The sequence below is a fragment of the Anomaloglossus baeobatrachus genome, chromosome 10 (assembly GCF_048569485.1).
Source record: "Anomaloglossus baeobatrachus isolate aAnoBae1 chromosome 10, aAnoBae1.hap1, whole genome shotgun sequence".
Taxonomy (NCBI): Eukaryota; Metazoa; Chordata; class Amphibia; order Anura; family Aromobatidae; genus Anomaloglossus; species Anomaloglossus baeobatrachus.
The window spans coordinates 9,650,964-9,669,696 of NC_134362.1; the positions used below are offsets into that span (position 1 = coordinate 9,650,964).

Here is an 18,733-nt window from a genome sequence, read left to right on the forward strand (position 1 = left end):
ATGTCTGCGCACAATGTTGATGGCGGGGCAGCGCCTCTCGATGGAGCGGCGGTGCCTAGAAGTAGCAGAGGTGGAGCCGTGGTTCCCGCAGAGGAGCAAGAATTGGATCGCCTACCACTGGGGACCACTGCCTGGCTAGAGCAGGAACTAGCGAGGTTCTGTGTCCAGGTATGAGCCCAGTCGCTGCAACCGGTGCTGGACTGGAAGGTGGAGATCCAGAGGATGGTGGCAGTGGTGTGGGCCCACGAGAACCGAGCCGCCCATACAGTGCTGTGTCGGGAGAGAGGAAAACAGACCCTCCCGGCCTCACTGACCTGCCTGGAGCCAGAACCCATTCCCAGTATGGCCGAGGAACACCGGCCGACACCGCTTCCAGGAGTAACAGTATCAACTGCTACACCGCGTCTGTTTCCAATGGAAAACTCAAATTCCGGGATGTGCTGCGGCTGGTCCAGAGATGATGTTCCCAGAGCGCTGAGTGAGCCGTACGGCCCTATGCAGCAGTGGTAGCGGATTCCGGGCTACCCCAGTTATGTGTCCCCGTTGGGCCAGTTCTACAGTTTCAATTTTAAAAATGGACCAAGGCCGAGAACTGGCAGGCCAACCCAAAAAGTATTGGGCTTTGTAAATAGATCCTAACACCATCTTCTTGTAGCACCGACCCGGTCTCCGGAGAGGCTGATTGGAGCAAGAGCCTGCGGTGGAGTAGGCCGAGGCCCAGTCATCATTGCAACCGGTGACTACCCTCCAGACCGAGGGTCCCCGGACCGTGAAACCCGTAACAAGGACTTACGGGTAAGGAACTGTTTACCCAGCCTGTGTGGGCGTTACCCAGACCCGTTCCTGGACTTGGGCAAAGGGGTGTCCACCTGTTTTAATGGTGGCACCAGGGAACAGGTTGTTTTGGGTGGCGGGGGCGAAAAGAAGGTGGTCCAGTCCATTTAAAGTTTGTAACATTTAAGATGTGCGCCTCCCGTACCGGGAAGAAATGTTCAAATGTTTTACATGTTTAATATACATTACATTTTTCCCATCTAACACAGATACAGTTGAATAAATGTTGGTGGTCGGACAGCCTGCGGACGGTCTGTATTAAACCAAGGAGGAATGTGACGCCCTGGCACCGCCAGGTGGTCACACAAAATAGGCTCCCGCTCAACACCTTCCCTCACAGGGTTAAACCTTGCCAACCAAATCCTATTCACCCCCCAGAGTAAGAAAGGCACACCAGTGGGTGGGACCAGGCGGATGGAGAACGCCCACCTACGGGTCTAGAGAACCCGGGGCAGGAAAAGAGCAGAGAAAGAGTTGTTTTCAGTGTCAGCTAAGAGTGGAGTGGAGAGGAGCAGGAGGAGAAAGTAGAGTTCAAGCTGAGAGAGCAGAAGCGCCGGGGTTGGAGCCCCGGTGTATTGGCTAGATGGCAGACGGTAGTCTGTGTCTGACAGGAGACGGGAAGATGGCAGCCGGAGATCCGAGGTGGACCGGGGAAGGGTTGGAGCCCGCCGGTACCGACACCGGAGACCCAGACTGGAAACTGTGCACAGAGGGGGTACTTGGACCCTGAAGCCAGGACTGGAACCAACGGCCTAGCTAATTAACCAATTGAGGGCAGGATTATAGGTCCTGTCCCAACCAAAGTCCCAAAAGCAGACAACCACCCATCAAGAGGGATAGGGCATCCGCCAGGGCCCGTTAGATACCAAGGGTCAGCGTCAGTGAGCATGGCTCCCAACCAAAGGATCGGGAGCGGACTCCTGTGTTCCCACCGGGAAGTCCACCATTCTAGAACACAGTGCAGAGGAAAGTGACACAGACCATCAACCGGGTGAGGGACCAGAGTACACCCGGCCACGGCGGCCGGCCACCAGCACCTTGGTTAACCGCTGGACTTGTCTGATTCATTTAATCGTGAGTAAACTGAGACTCCCTGGTCTGACCAAGCGTGCCGGCCCCGCCATAACCGTCCCAAGCACCGAGTCACCGGACCCCCGGGAAACCATCCCTGCCCACGGAGGGGTTAGCAATTGTACCACCCCGCGGCCTCGGCTGTGACCGCCGAGCCTCTCGGATTTGTGCTCGTACTGCTGGCGGTGGCTCGAGCCTCTCACGGACCCGGGGGTCACATTGCTCTGAAAGGGGGGGCTGGCGCTGCACATTGGGGATGCGGGTATGTTTGTGTTGGGGTGGTTTTCGTGACGCCACCCACGGGTTGTGGTGATATGGGACACCACCGCTGCGATAAAGGTGGAGGGGCTCCCGGGAGAGATGGCAGGGCGCAGCTTGGTTGTTAACCCCTCCATGGGTAGGGGCGGTGTGTCCTGGAGCCCGGTAGTGGGGGAGCTGCGGTGCGGGGCGCAGTGCTGCGGTGCGGTGCGATGGTGTCGTACTCACAATTAAGTCACTCAGAGTCTCTGGTAAACCAAACGAGATGTAAGACGGGCGGCCCACAGCCAGCTGCAGCACTGGACGGTGTGACAGGGTCCCCCTTTCTCCTGCACCTCAACTTGTGTGGACCACGGTGCCTAAGCACGGGTGGTCCGCTCCCCGGCGGGTATGTCGCGGGAGCTCCTTTGCCCGCAGGCGCTGGCCCTCGGATCTATGGCCTCTGGTGGTGGCTGGTATCCAATCTGGTTGGGCTGTTGCCGTCAATTGGGTCTTTGGGTGGGAAAGGACCCCGGGAGGTCCAGACCTCAATCAGTTAATTTGACTAAACGGTGGCCTATGGCCTAGTCAGGGTCTGAGTACCCTTCCTGGTGCTCTGGTAAACTGTTGGCTCCCCGGTTCAGGTCCGGTGGGCTCCAACCCAGTCCCGGTCCCTACGATTCCACCGGTCGTGTTCCCGGTCTCCTGCAGGCGGCCCCTGCCGTCTGCCTGCCTGACTGTGTGTCGGTCCTGGGCTCCTACCCAGGCCCCGAGCAGCGCTGTGTGTCACACGACTGTACTCCTCCACTACCACTCTCAACTCCTCCTAACAACCAACTCACTGCTTTTCCTGTCTCAGCCCAGCAGACTCCTCGGTGGGCGTGTCTTTCCTGACTCCGCCCACCTGGTGTGCCTGTCTAGCACTGAGAGAGGCAATCAGGGCTTGATTGACGGGTGTTACCTTCCTAGTGTGTGTGGGTGGTGTGGTGTGTGTAATGACCTGTGACCCCTGGGCTCCAGGGCGTCACACTCCCCCTTGGTTTAATGCAGACCATCCGCAGGCTGCCCGTCCACACCGGTTTATTTTTGTAAACTGAAAAAGATAAAGTTTGTTAACAAAGTATTTTTCATTCTTCCCTTATGGGAGGCACATTCTTGAACCGTTGCAAACGGGGAAAACATTTTTAATAATAACAAACGGGAACGGGTCCATGTCCTTCCGCCTTTCCCACCCAAACAACCTAGCCTTGATGCTGCCCCTAAGAAACGGGCAGCACCCCTTTTCCCCAGTCCGGAAACGGGAACCTGGCCTAGGCCACCCAGGCAGGAACAGGTACGGGAAGCGCACCCGGCAGTCATACAGGGACCCTCGTCCAAGGGGACCCCTGCCCCCGGAGGATGGTCACCGGTTCCGGTGGTGACCGGACCCCAGCCTGCTCTGCTGCGGGTCCTTCCACCAACCAGCCTCTCCGGAGACTGGCAACATGGGAAGGGCATGGAAGGGACAGGAAGGGACAATATTTACAAACCCACTAGTTTATGGGTTGGCCTGCAAGTTCTCGGCCGTGTTAATGAGCAGTTTCTTATGCTGAACAGGGAGGGGACAAGCTGACAAAAGGGTGACGACAAAAGGTGACAGGACATGTCCCAACGGGGATGGGGCTCTTCATAGCCAACGGGCTACCACGAACTTGTAGGTCCCAACGGGGACTGTAACTGTAGGTGAAAACTTCGCTGCCGATGCAGCATCTTCCAGTCACTTTCCCCTGTCCACCGCAGGGCAGCACGCGTCCCCAATGCCACACCCACACATGGTGGCACTGTCCAAAAGACCCCTCTCTCTTACCGCCTGCGGTGCGGGTACGGCCGACTGTGCTCCAGGTGTAGAACTGTCCTCATCCCTCAAATTTCCCGCCTTCTTCCACCAGGGGCTCCGACCCCCTGATGACGCCCACTGGGGCTCCGACCCCAGCGGCGTTCAACAAGTGGGGCGGGGTCTGGCTCCTTCCACTTGGCGGATGGTGCCACCTGAAACATGGGGGCGTTCAACAAAGGACCGGGGCACAGGAACGGGCTTTTTATAACTTCAACTTTCAAACAAGGAACAATTAACTTCCAGAATCATGTCGGGGCGCGGATACCAGGGGGCCGGCTCGGCCGATGGTCTGACGCTCCATCGGGCTCCCCATCCACGTGCATTAGGTGCCGGAACTGTGTACCGTTAACGGGAATGGTGGCGTACTCGGGACCTCTTCCTCCATCAGCTGCATCACTTCTGGCTTGCCCGCCGCGGCGCGGCTGGGTCCCGGTTCCCACTCGATAAGGGCAGGTTCGGGCATCTGCGTAGCTTGATCTCGGTGCTGCACGACTGTGGCGGCCCCTTGCTCACGGGCCCACACTATGGCAACCATCCTGCGGACCTCCTCTTTCCAATTGAGCAGCTGCTGCAGACTCTGCGCCCTCACCTTCATACAGAACCGGCCCAGCTCCCGTTCCAACCAAGCAGCAGTCCTCAAAAGCTACTCCTCCTCTGTTTCTTCCGGGCCCTGCAGTGACGGGCACCCCTCCGCTCCTGTCTGAGAACGCCGACATGCTTCCATCTGTCCTCTCTCGGTTCTTTCTGCCCTTCCTTCTTTTCGGGCGGGGTCTCTCTTTTTCGTGCCTCCCCTGCTCGGGGAAGACGACTTGAGTGGCAACTTTTCGCACCAAAGATGGTGTGCCTGTCTAGCACTGAGAGAGGCAATCAGGGCTTGATTGACGGGTGTTATCTTCCTAGTGTGTGGGGGTGTGGTGTGGTGTGTGTAATGACCTGTGACCCCTGGGCTCCAGGGCGTCACACAATCAGCTGCCATCCCATCGCCCCCGGGTGCCCCACAACAGCAGCGGTGGGGTCACAATTCCCCACACACCGTGGGTGGCGTCACAGGCTGTGTACCACAGATCCCGTACAAATACGTCCCTTTTCATTTGAAGTGTCTGCACGACCCCCGGGTCCGGAGGATCCCTCAAGCCACACCGCGGATCCGGATCCAAGCAGCCCAGCTGCTACTGATGTGGGGGTGGCACATATTTACCTCAGTATGTGTATTGGTGAGTATTTACCTCAGTATGTGTAAGGCCTCGTGCACACGGTCAGTATTGGTGAGTTATTACCTCAGTATGTGTAAGGCCTCGTGCACATGTTCAGTATTGGTGAGTTTTTACCTCAGTATGTGTAAGGCCTCGTGCACATGGTCAGTATTGGTGAGTATTTACTAGAGATGAGCGAACCGGTCGCGGTTCGGCTCGAGGTTGGTTCGCCGAACGGACCTCCCGTTCGAGTTCGGTTCGTCGAACGTTCGACGAACCGAACTCGAACTGCATAGGAAACAATGGCAGGCAATCACAAACACAGAAAAACACCTAGAAAACACCCTCAAAGGTGTCCTAAAGGTGACAAACAACTCAAACACATTGGAAAGTGACAAGGACATATACTCATGCGAAAACAAAACAGCTGGACAAGGAAAAAGAGGAGGACACACAGATATAGGCATGGCACGCCCTTCTAAAATCATGTAAAACACCGCAAGGTGACTCCAAGCGGAGTCTCCATTTTTTCCAAAAATTGGGCCACACACACCCACCCCTTCAGTGGCAGCAGTTGTGCCCCAGTTGTACACTTCACAGCTACATTTGCATCAAGCACATTCAAAAATACGCCATTCTTATCCATCCCCAGGATGACACCGGGGTAGGTAGCAAAGTCTTTGCTGACCCATGACTTGTTCATCTTGGCTTCTTTTAAAAACAATGTAAGCAAGGGTTACTCCAAGCGGAGTCTCCCTTTTTTCCAAAAATTGGGCCACACAGACACCCACCCCATCAGTGGCAGCACTTGGGCCCTAGTTGCAAACAGGATGTTTTGATTTGCATCAAGCACATTCAAAAATACGCCATTCTTATCCGTCCCCAGGATGACACCGGGGTAGGTAGCAAAGTCTTTCCTGATCCCAGCTCTGTTCATCTTGGCTTCTTTTAAAAACACATCAAGCAAGGGTTACTCCAAGCGGAGTCTCCCTTTTTTTCCAAAAATTGGGCCACACAGACACCCACCCCATCAGTGGCAGCACTTGGGCCCTAGTTGCAAACAGGATGTTTTGATTTGCATCAAGCACATTCAAAAATACGCCATTCTTATCCGTCCCCAGGATGACACCGGGGTAGGTAGCAAAGTCTTTGCTGATCCCAGCTCTGTTCATCTTGGCTTCTTTTAAAAACACATCAAGCAAGGGTTACTCCAAGCGGAGTCTCCTTTTTTTCCAAAAATTGGGCCACACAGACACCCACCCCATCAGTGGCAGCACTTGGGCCCTAGTTGCAAACAGGATGTTTTGATTTGCATCAAGCACATTCAAAAATACGCCATTCTTATCCGTCCCCAGGATGACACCGGGGTAGGTAGCAAAGTCTTTGCTGATCCCAGCTCTGTTCATCTTGGCTTCTTTTAAAAACACATCAAGCAAGGGTTACTCCAAGCGGAGTCTCCCTTTTTTTCCAAAAATTGGGCCACACAGACACCCACCCCATCAGTGGCAGCACTTGGGCCCTAGTTGCAAACAGGATGTTTTGATTTGCATCAAGCACATTCAAAAATACGCCATTCTTATCCGTCCCCAGGATGACACCGGGGTAGGTAGCAAAGTCTTTGCTGATCCCAGCTCTGTTCATCTTGGCTTCTTTTAAAAACACATCAAGCAAGGGTTACTCCAAGCGGAGTCTCCCTTTTTTTCCAAAAATTGGGCCACACAGACACCCACCCCATCAGTGGCAGCACTTGGGCCCTAGTTGCAAACAGGATGTTTTGATTTGCATCAAGCACATTCAAAAATACGCCATTCTTATCCGTCCCCAGGATGACACCGGGGTAGGTAGCAAAGTCTTTCCTGATCCCAGCTCTGTTCATCTTGGCTTCTTTTAAAAACACATCAAGCAAGGGTTACTCCAAGCGGAGTCTCCCTTTTTTTCCAAAAATTGGGCCACACAGACACCCACCCCATCAGTGGCAGCACTTGGGCCCTAGTTGCAAACAGGATGTTTTGATTTGCATCAAGCACATTCAAAAATACGCCATTCTTATCCGTCCCCAGGATGACACCGGGGTAGGTAGCAAAGTCTTTGCTGATCCCAGCTCTGTTCATCTTGGCTTCTTTTAAAAACACATCAAGCAAGGGTTACTCCAAGCGGAGTCTCCCTTTTTTTCCAAAAATTGGGCCACACAGACACCCACCCCATCAGTGGCAGCACTTGGGCCCTAGTTGCAAACAGGATGTTTTGATTTGCATCAAGCACATTCAAAAATACGCCATTCTTATCCGTCCCCAGGATGACACCGGGGTAGGTAGCAAAGTCTTTGCTGACCCATGACTTGTTCATCTTGGCTTCTTTTAAAAACAATGTAAGCAAGGGTTACTCCAAGCGGAGTCTCCCTTTTTTCCAAAAATTGGGCCACACAGACACCCACCCCATCAGTGGCAGCACTTGGGCCCTAGTTGCAAACAGGATGTTTTGATTTGCATCAAGCACATTCAAAAATACGCCATTCTTATCCGTCCCCAGGATGACACCGGGGTAGGTAGCAAAGTCTTTGCTGATCCCAGCTCTGTTCATCTTGGCTTCTTTTAAAAACACATCAAGCAAGGGTTACTCCAAGCGGAGTCTCCCTTTTTTTCCAAAAATTGGGCCACACAGACACCCACCCCATCAGTGGCAGCACTTGGGCCCTAGTTGCAAACAGGATGTTTTGATTTGCATCAATCACATTCAAAAATACCCCATAATTAACCGTCCCCAGGATGACACCGGGGTAGGTAGCAAAGTCTTTGCTGACCCATGACTTGTTCATCTTGGCTTCTTTTAAAAACAATGTAAGCAAGGGTTACTCCAAGCGGAGTCTCCCTTTTTTCCAAAAATTGGGCCACACAGACACCCACCCCATCAGTGGCAGCACTTGGGCCCTAGTTGCAAACAGGATGTTTTGATTTGCATCAAGCACATTCAAAAATACGCCATTCTTATCCGTCCCCAGGATGACACCGGGGTAGGTAGCAAAGTCTTTGCTGACCCATGACTTGTTCATCTTGGCTTCTTTTAAAAACAATGTAAGCAAGGGTTACTCCAAGCGGAGTCTCCCTTTTTTCCAAAAATTGGGCCACACAGACACCCACCCCATCAGTGGCAGCACTTGGGCCCTAGTTGCAAACAGGATGTTTTGATTTGCATCAAGCACATTCCAAATCCACAAGCATTTACTCTCCCCAGGATGACACAGGGGTAGTAAATTCCTTCTGGATCCATGACTTGTTCATTTTGATGAACATCAGTCTGTCCACATTGTCACTGGACAGACGCGTGCGCTTATCTGTCAGCACACACCCAGCAGCACTGAATACACGTTCAGAGACAACGCTGGCAGCTGGACACGACAAAATCTCCAAGGCGTAACTGGAGAGCTCTGGCCATTTTTCTATGTTTGAAGCCCAAAAGGAGCAAGGCTCCAGTTGCACAGTCATGGCATCGATGTTCATTTGGAGATACTCCTGTATCATCCTCTCCAGCCGTTGAGTATGTGTCAGACTTGTTGTCTCTGGTGGCCTTGCAAAAGAGGGTCTAAAAAAATTATGAAAAGATTCCATAAAATTGCTGTTACCGGCACCAGATACGGTCCTACTGGTACGGGTAGACTGGTGAAGATGACGAGACCGTCCCATGTTTGTCAAGTTACAACTGGGAGATTCCCTCCCTGCACCTGCACGGTTGTTTGGTGGAAAAGCCGAGCTAAGATCGAGTAACAGCTTCTGCTGATACTCCTGCATACGTGCGTCCCTTTCTATGGCTGGAATTATGTCACAAAATTTGGACTTGTACCGGGGATCTAATAGTGTGGCAATCCAGTAGTCATCATCACTTCTAATTTTGACAATACGACTGTCATGTTGGAGGTAGTGCAACAAAAAGGCACTCATGTGTCTTGCGCAGCCATGCGGACCAAGTCCACGCTGTGTTTGTGGCATAGAGGTGCTACCCGTTCTTTCTTCCTCTGACATCTCCCCCCAACCTCTTTCAACTGAAATTTGACCAAGGTCTCCCTCATCCGCTGAGTCTTCCATGTCCATGGACAGTTCGTCCTCCATTTCTTCATGTTCTCCTGCACCTTGCTCAACATTTCGCCTGCTACTATGCGCCCTTGTCGATCCCTGTTCCCCATGGTCCCATGCCTGCTGCGTTGGTGATGATGAACGTCTGGACCTTGGTGATGTTGTTGTCCCTTGCACATATGAATCCTCCTGTAGTTCCTCCCCTTCATGTTGTCCCACCCCCTGACTCCGAATAGTGTTTAGCGTGTGCTCCAGCATGTAAATGACTGGAATCGTCATGCTGATAATGGCATTGTCAGAGCTAAACATATTCGTCGCCATGTCGAAACTGTGCAGAAGGGTGCATAGGTCCTTGATCTGAGACCACTCCATCAGGGTGATCTGCCCCACCTCTGCATCTCGTTGGCCCAGGCTATACGTCATGACGTATTGCACCAGGGCTCTGCGGTGCTGCCACAGTCGCTGTAACATGTGGAGAGTTGAATTCCAGCGTGTCGCCACATCGCATTTCAGGCGATGAACCGGCAGGCCGAAAGACTTCTGTAGCGATGCAAGTCGCTCAGCTGCGGCGCTTGAACGCCGGAAGTGAGCAGACAGTTTTCGTGCCCTGTTCAGAAGGCCATCTAGGCCGGGATAGTGTGTTAAAAATTGCTGCACGACAAGGTTCAATACGTGAGCCATACAAGGTACGTGTGTCACCTTGCCCAGGCGAAGGGCCGCACCCGGTTTGCAGCATTGTCGCACACGGCCTTACCAGGCTGCAGGTTGAGTGGAGACAACAATTTATTAAACTCGGACCGCAGAGCTGACCACAACTCCTCAGCTGTGTGACTCTTATTACCAAGACATGTCAAGCTAAAGACCGCCTGATGCCGTTGCGCTCGGCTGCCAGCATAGTAATGAGGCGTGCGTGATTCCTTCTGCGCAGTGAGAACGCTGGTGGCCTGACCAGGCAGGCTTGGGGCGGAGGTGGAGGACCCAGATGAGGTGGAGGATGCAGAAGCTGTGGCGGAACTTGGACAGACAGAGGATTGACACACAAGTCGTGGGGACGGCAAGACTTGTGCAGCAGACCCTTCACCATCTATCACCATAGTTACCCAGTGCCCAGTCAGCGACATGTAACGTCCCTGTCCATGCTTACTGGTCCAAGTATCGGTGGTGAAATGCACCCGTTCACACACAGAGTTTCTCAAGGAAGCGGTGATGTTGTGTGCGACATGCTGGTGTAGCGCGGGCACACCTTTCTTAGAGAAGTAGTGGCGACTAGGCATCTGGTACTGGGGCACAGCGACAGACATAAGGTCTCTAAAATCCTGTGTGTCCACTAGGCGGAAAGGCAGCATTTCGGTAGCCAACAGCTTACAGAGGGATAGAGTCAACCTCTTAGCTTTGTCATGGGTCGGAGGAAGTGGCCTTTTATTTGACCACATCTGAGGGACAGAGATCTGGCTGCTGTGTGTAGACGGTGTTGAGTAGGGTGTCCCTGGAAAAATGCAGGTTTGTGAGGAAAGTGCAGGCGGAGACATGATGTTGCCTTCATCCAACGTTGGTGCTATCGATGTCTGAGAGAGCTGTACACACTCACTTGTTTCCCCTTCCAAACCAACTGACGACCTTACAAGCAAACTGCCTGTTGCGGTTACAGTGGTGGAAGTTTTGCGTGGAAAAACAGGTGTGACAGCTGTCCCCACAGTCCTAGAAGATGAAGAGCGCGCGGATGCACTGGAAGGGGCGGGCGGTGGATGGTTCGCTCCGCTAGCCGGCATTGCAGCACGGTGAGCTTCCCACCGGGACTTATGATATTTATTCATGTGACGATTCATGGAAGAAGTTGTCAAACTGCTGAGGTTTTGACCTCTACTAACAGAATCATGACAAATGTTACATATCACATGAGTTGGGCGATCTTTTTCGATGTGAAAAAAGGCCCAGGCTAGGCAAGGCTTAGAGGCCATGCGACCTGTTGATCCACCCCGAATAATGCTCATAGGCAGAGTGGTGGCTGAGGATGCAGTTGTAGACGTGCTACCAGTGCTCCGACTCTGTCCAGGAAGGCGCAAGGTAACTTCGTCGTCGGTTGCATCCTCCTCCACCGCCTCTGTTGACCTCCTCGAGTGCCTGACTGGGGGTTGACAGTAGGTGGGATCTAGAACGTCATCATCAATTGTTGTGTTCGCACTCCCCTCCCCCTCAGACCGAGCCTCTTCTTGCCCTGACCGAATATTTAAGTTGTCATCCCAATCGGGTATCTGCGTCTCATCTTCATCAGTATGTTCCTCATTGTCTATAACCACAGGTGTTACAGTTTGTGACAAAGGGTCAACATTATGCTCAGAAACTTGGTCCTCACGGCCTGAATCTGAGTCACAAAGGTTCTGGGCATCACTGCAGACCATTTCCTGTTCTGTACTCACTGTAGCTTGGGAGCAGACCTCTGATTCCCAGGCTATAGTGTGACTGAACAGCTCTGCAGACTCAGCCATCTCAGTTCCACCATACTGTGCAGGGCTGATGGAGACTTCAGAGCTGGGAGAAATCAAGTGTGATTGGGATGACAACTCAGAGGAATGGTGTTTTTTGGATGCGGTACTTGAAGTGGCTGAGAGGGCACTTGTTGGACCACTTGAGATCCATTCAAGCATTTTCCTTTTTTGCCCATCATCTACCTTTGTTCCTCTTGTTCGTGTCCGTAAAAAAGGGAGCACATCGGATTGTCCACAATAAGTAGTAGACATCTTACTTTTGCTAGCAGATGGTCTATCTTCAGCAGATGATAATGGAGCTTTGGCACCTTCCCCACTGACAAAACCTTTTTTGCCTTTTCCACCACGCCTCTTCCCCTTTCCACCAGCATCTGTCATTTTGCCACTCATGTTGATTGCGACAAGATTGTGGACTGAAAATGTGGTAGTAAAAATTGAGAGGTGGTGAAGATTGCAGTGGTGGTCTAGCTTTATTAACAGCAGAATAATAAAGAATAAATATCCCTGACAATGTAACTTAGTTATAATTCGTTGGAGTGTGCAACGCAGGCAGACGTGCTGCAAATGTCTTGGCACTAGTGGGACTATAGCAAAGTCCAATAGCCACGTATAGGATGCCACTAGGTACACTGAGTGTGTGCTAGTATAATGGCTTAGTTATAATTAGTTGGAGTGTGCAACGCAGGCAGATGCGCTCTGCAAATGTCTTGGCACTAGTAGGACTATAGCAAAGTCCAATAGCCACGTATAGGATGCCACTAGGTACACTGAGTGTGTGCTAGTATAATGGCTTAGTTATAATTAGTTGGAGTGTGCAACGCAGGCAGACGTGCTGCAAATGTCTTGGCACTAGTGGGACTATAGCAAAGTCCAATAGCCACGTATAGGATGCCACTAGGTACACTGAGTGTGTGCTAGTATAATGGCTTAGTTATAATTAGTTGGAGTGTGCAACGCAGGCAGACGTGCTGCAAATGTCTTGGCACTAGTGGGACTATAGCAAAGTCCAATAGCCACGTATAGGATGCCACTAGGTACACTGAGTGTGTGCTAGTATAATGGCTTAGTTATAATTAGTTGGAGTGTGCAACGCAGGCAGACGTGCTGCAAATGTCTTGGCACTAGTGGGACTATAGCAAAGTCCAATATCCACGTATAGGATGCCACTAGGTTCACTGAGTGTGTGCTAGTATAATGGCTTAGTTATAATTAGTTGGAGTGTGCAACGCAGGCAGATGCGCTCTGCAAATGTCTTGGCACTAGTAGGACTATAGCAAAGTCCAATAGCCACGTATAGGATGCCACTAGGTACACTGAGTGTGTGCTAGTATAATGGCTTAGTTATAATTAGTTGGAGTGTGCAACGCAGGCAGACGTGCTGCAAATGTCTTGGCACTAGTGGGACTATAGCAAAGTCCAATAGCCACGTATAGGATGCCACTAGGTACACTGAGTGTGTGCTAGTATAATGGCTTAGTTATAATTAGTTGGAGTGTGCAACGCAGGCAGACGTGCTGCAAATGTCTTGGCACTAGTGGGACTATAGCAAAGTCCAATAGCCACGTATAGGATGCCACTAGGTACACTGAGTGTGTGCTAGTATAATGGCTTAGTTATAATTAGTTGGAGTGTGCAACGCAGGCAGACGTGCTGCAAATGTCTTGGCACTAGTGGGACTATAGCAAAGTCCAATAGCCACGTATAGGATGCCACTAGGTACACTGAGTGTGTGCTAGTATAATGGCTTAGTTATAATTAGTTGGAGTGTGCAACGCAGGCAGACGTGCTGCAAATGTCTTGGCACTAGTGGGACTATAGCAAAGTCCAATAGCCACGTATAGGATGCCACTAGGTACACTGAGTGTGTGCTAGTATAATGGCTTAGTTATAATTAGTTGGAGTGTGCAACGCAGGCAGACGTGCTGCAAATGTCTTGGCACTAGTGGGACTATAGCAAAGTCCAATAGCCACGTATAGGATGCCACTAGGTACACTGAGTGTGTGCTAGTATAATGGCTTAGTTATAATTAGTTGGAGTGTGCAACGCAGGCAGACGTGCTGCAAATGTCTTGGCACTAGTGGGACTATAGCAAAGTCCAATAGCCACGTATAGGATGCCACTAGGTACACTGAGTGTGTGCTAGTATAATGGCTTAGTTATAATTAGTTGGAGTGTGCAACGCAGGCAGACGTGCTGCAAATGTCTTGGCACTAGTGGGACTATAGCAAAGTCCAATAGCCACGTATAGGATGCCACTAGGTACACTGAGTGTGTGCTAGTATAATGGCTTAGTTATAATTAGTTGGAGTGTGCAACGCAGGCAGATGCGCTCTGCAAATGTCTTGGCACTAGTAGGACTATAGCAAAGTCCAATAGCCATGTATAGGATGCCACTAGGTACACTGAGTGTGTGCTAGTATAATGGCTTAGTTATAATTAGTTGGAGTGTGCAACGCAGGCAGACGTGCTGCAAATGTCTTGGCACTAGTGGGACTATAGCAAAGTCCAATAGCCACGTATAGGATGCCACTAGGTACACTGAGTGTGTGCTAGTATAATGGCTTAGTTATAATTAGTTGGAGTGTGCAACGCAGGCAGACGTGCTGCAAATGTCTTGGCACTAGTGGGACTATAGCAAAGTCCAATAGCCACGTATAGGATGCCACTAGGTACACTGAGTGTGTGCTAGTATAATGGCTTAGTTATAATTAGTTGGAGTGTGCAACGCAGGCAGACGTGCTGCAAATGTCTTGGCACTAGTGGGACTATAGCAAAGTCCAATAGCCACGTATAGGATGCCACTAGGTACACTGAGTGTGTGCTAGTATAATGGCTTAGTTATAATTAGTTGGAGTGTGCAACGCAGGCAGACGTGCTGCAAATGTCTTGGCACTAGTGGGACTATAGCAAAGTCCAATAGCCACGTATAGGATGCCACTAGGTTCACTGAGTGTGTGCTAGTATAATGGCTTAGTTATAATTAGTTGGAGTGTGCAACGCAGGCAGATGCGCTCTGCAAATGTCTTGGCACTAGTAGGACTATAGCAAAGTCCAATAGCCACGTATAGGATGCCACTAGGTACACTGAGTGTGTGCTAGTATAATGGCTTAGTTATAATTAGTTGGAGTGTGCAACGCAGGCAGACGTGCTGCAAATGTCTTGGCACTAGTGGGACTATAGCAAAGTCCAATAGCCACGTATAGGATGCCACTAGGTACACTGAGTGTGTGCTAGTATAATGGCTTAGTTATAATTAGTTGGAGTGTGCAACGCAGGCAGACGTGCTGCAAATGTCTTGGCACTAGTGGGACTATAGCAAAGTCCAATAGCCACGTATAGGATGCCACTAGGTACACTGAGTGTGTGCTAGTATAATGGCTTAGTTATAATTAGTTGGAGTGTGCAACGCAGGCAGACGTGCTGCAAATGTCTTGGCACTAGTGGGACTATAGCAAAGTCCAATAGCCACGTATAGGATGCCACTAGGTACACTGAGTGTGTGCTAGTATAATGGCTTAGTTATAATTAGTTGGAGTGTGCAACGCAGGCAGACGTGCTGCAAATGTCTTGGCACTAGTGGGACTATAGCAAAGTCCAATAGCCACGTATAGGATGCCACTAGGTACACTGAGTGTGTGCTAGTATAATGGCTTAGTTATAATTAGTTGGAGTGTGCAACGCAGGCAGACGTGCTGCAAATGTCTTGGCACTAGTGGGACTATAGCAAAGTCCAATAGCCACGTATAGGATGCCACTAGGTACACTGAGTGTGTGCTAGTATAATGGCTTAGTTATAATTAGTTGGAGTGTGCAACGCAGGCAGACGCGCTCTGCAAATGTCTTGGCACTAGTGGGACTATAGCAAAGTACAATAGCAACGTATAGGATGCCACTAGGTACACTGAGTGTTTGCTAGTAAAATTGCTTAGTTTAAAAAACTTGGAGTGTGCAATGCAGGCAGATGTGCTCTGCTAATGTCTTTGCACTAGTGGGACTATAGCAAAGTCCAATAGCCACGTATAGGATGCCACTAGGTACACTGAGTGTGTGCTAGTATAATGGCTTAGTTATAATTCGTTGGAGTGTGCAACGCAGGCAGATGCGCTCTGCAAATGTCTTGGCACTAGTGGGACTATAGCAAAGTCCAATAGCCACGTATAGGATGCCACTAGGTACACTGAGTGTTTGCTAGTAAAATTGCTTAGTTTAAAAAAGTTGTAGTGTGCAATGCAGGCAGACGTGCTCTGCAAATGTCTTTGCACTAGTGGGACTATAGCAAAGTCCAATAGCCACGTATAGGATGCCACTAGGTACACTGAGTGTTTGCTAGTATAATGGCTTAGTTATCAGTTGGAGTGTGCAGAGGACAGGAGGGTACAGTGGCAGGATTGTGGGTCTCTGGGTAGAGGAATGGAAGACTGCCTTTCTATTCCCTCCTAATGGTGAAATGCATTGAGGAAATCCTGACCTGGGCTACACAGACGCTGTTGCTGTTTGCAGGACCTGTCACCTATGGCTCTCTGACCCTGCCGCTTTGAGCCCTTAAAAGGACTGCTAGAATGTGCTCTCCCTAAGCTGTCTAACGCTGTGTATGCAGCGCATACAGCTGTATCGGCTATAGGACTCAGGAAGACGGAGCTGCGACAGTGATGTCTGACACCAAAGACGCAGAAGGCAGATAATGCGTTCGTGAAGAAAATGTCCGGTTTTATAATGCAGGGACATGTGACATGCAGATCCTATCACACATGCCGTTGCTTCTCTGGCTCAAAGTCCACTTAGGTGTGTGTGTGTCTGTGATTGGCTGACATGCTGGCCCGCCCCACAAGACGCGCGCGCTTAGGGAAGGAAGACAAGAAAAAAAAAAAAAAATGGCGATCGCCATTATAGAAACAGCAGTGATCTGAAGGCGCTGTTCACGCACACTATACACTGAAATGTCATAATAGTTGATTCACAGAGTGACCTTACACTATTACAGCAGAAACCAAGCTAGGATTTAGCTGTTTTTTGGCTGCTAGAACCGTTCTCGAACGTTTCTAGAACTATCGAGCTTTTGCAAAAAGCTCGAGTTCTAGTTCGATCTAGAACATGCCCCAAAATCACTCGAGCCGCGAACTGGAGAACCACGAACCACGAACCGCGCTCAAACTCTAGTATTTACCTCAGTATGTGTAAGGCCTCGTGCACATGGTCAGTATTTACCTCAGTATGTGTAAGGCCTCGTGCACATGGTCAGTATTTTACCTCAGTATGTGTAAGGCCTCGTGCACATGGTCAGTATTGGTGAGTTATTACCTCAGTATGTGTAAGGCCTCGTGCACATGGTCAGTATTGGTGAGTTATTACCTCAGTATGTGTAAGGCCTCGTGCACATGGTCAGTATGGTGAGTTATTACCTCAGTATGTGTAAGGCATACCTCCCAACCGTCCCGGATACAGCGGGACAGTCCCTCTTCTGAGCCTTTGATCCCGGGTCCCGCCCGTGAGGCTGTTTATCCCGGGCTCCACCCACCCACTGTAGCCCCGCCTCGCTGTTTCTCCCTTCTATTCATTACAGAGCCGACCGCGCACCTACTCCTGTGACTGCTGCTGAGGTATGAATCACCCCCTGCAGCAGAGCGACCCCTCCCTGCAGCAGAGCGATCCCCCCTCCCCCAGAGCCGACCCCCCCAGTCCTGGAGCCTGCGTTTGTCTGCAGCTGTTCTCTGACTCCCCCTGTGCGGCTTCTCACTGCTGCAGATACGCGGGGAGTCAGGACGCTGAGGAGACCGTGCAATCAGCACTTCTCTCTCCTGCAGATAGCAGTGGCCAGTAATAACCTATGCAGAGTGACATCTGCAGGCTTCTATTAGCTTACCGATCAGTGGTCTCCTGCCTGTGGAGCAGAGCTGCTGGGTCCTAGCTTCCCAACAACTTCAGCTCTGCTTTATCCTGGCTGCCCTACCAGTTAAAGGGAACATGTCAGCAGAAATTTCACAATAAAAGTAATAGATTCCCCTCTGCAGCTCCTGGGCTGCTTCTAGAAAGGGTCCTGTTGCTATTGTGCCCCCTTTGAGACCTACAAAAATACTTTATGAAGTCTTACCTTTTTGTATGCAAATGTGTTTTTATGGTCACGGGGGCGGGCTGTCTGGCGTCCGTTATTCCCCCTCCTGCCGCTTTACGCAGTCCCCCATTGCTCATTTACATACACAAGGACGCCTTCCTCATGTAACTGTCCTCCCGAAGATTTGCGCATGTGAACGCTTTTTCAGGTGATTGCGCAGGCACGAGATTATGGGCGGCGCTGTGATTGTCATCAACAGCGTTAACCAAGTACCCGCCCATAATCTCGTGCCCGCACTTTTCCCTCTGACTCCACCGTTATGCGCAAGTGCTGGCCATATGAACCATGTTACCTATTACCGCTTGCGCGAGATTATGGGCGGGTACTTGGATGACTTTGCTGATGACAATCACAGCGCCGCCCATAATCTCGCGCCCATGATAATAGGTAACATGGTTCATATGGACAGTGCTTGCGCATAACGGTGGAGGCAGAGTGAGAAGCGCGGGCACGAGATTATGGGCGGGTACTTGGATGACTTTGCTGATGACAATCACAGCGCCGCCCATAATCTCGCGCCCATGGTAATAGGTAACGTGGTTCATATGGCCAGTGCTTGCGCATAACGGTGGAGGCAGAGTGAGAAGCGCGGGCACAAGATTATGGGCAGGTACTTGGATGACGCTGCTGATGACAATCACAGCGCCGCCCATAATCTCGCGCCTGCGCAATCACCTCAAAAGCGTTCACACTTTGCACAGTGCTCAGTCCCGCGAGAGTGGCACTGGGCATGCACAAAACTTCAGGGGGACAGTTACATGAGGAAGGCGTCCTCATGTATGGAAATGAGCAATGGGGGACGGCGTACAACGGCAGGAGGGGGAATAACGGACGCCAGGCAGCCCGCCCCCGTGACCA

General features: G+C 51.0%; 1 protein-coding gene across 1 annotated transcript in view; it reads left to right on the forward strand.

Moving 5' to 3' along the window:
• LOC142255066 (vomeronasal type-2 receptor 26-like) overlaps nt 1-18,733 on the forward strand; it is a 114,090-nt gene continuing 95,357 nt past the window's right edge. The window contains exon 1 of the mRNA XM_075326507.1: nt 1-168. Within this exon, the coding sequence (XP_075182622.1) occupies nt 1-168 (168 nt within the window). The remainder of the gene's footprint in view (nt 169-18,733) is intronic.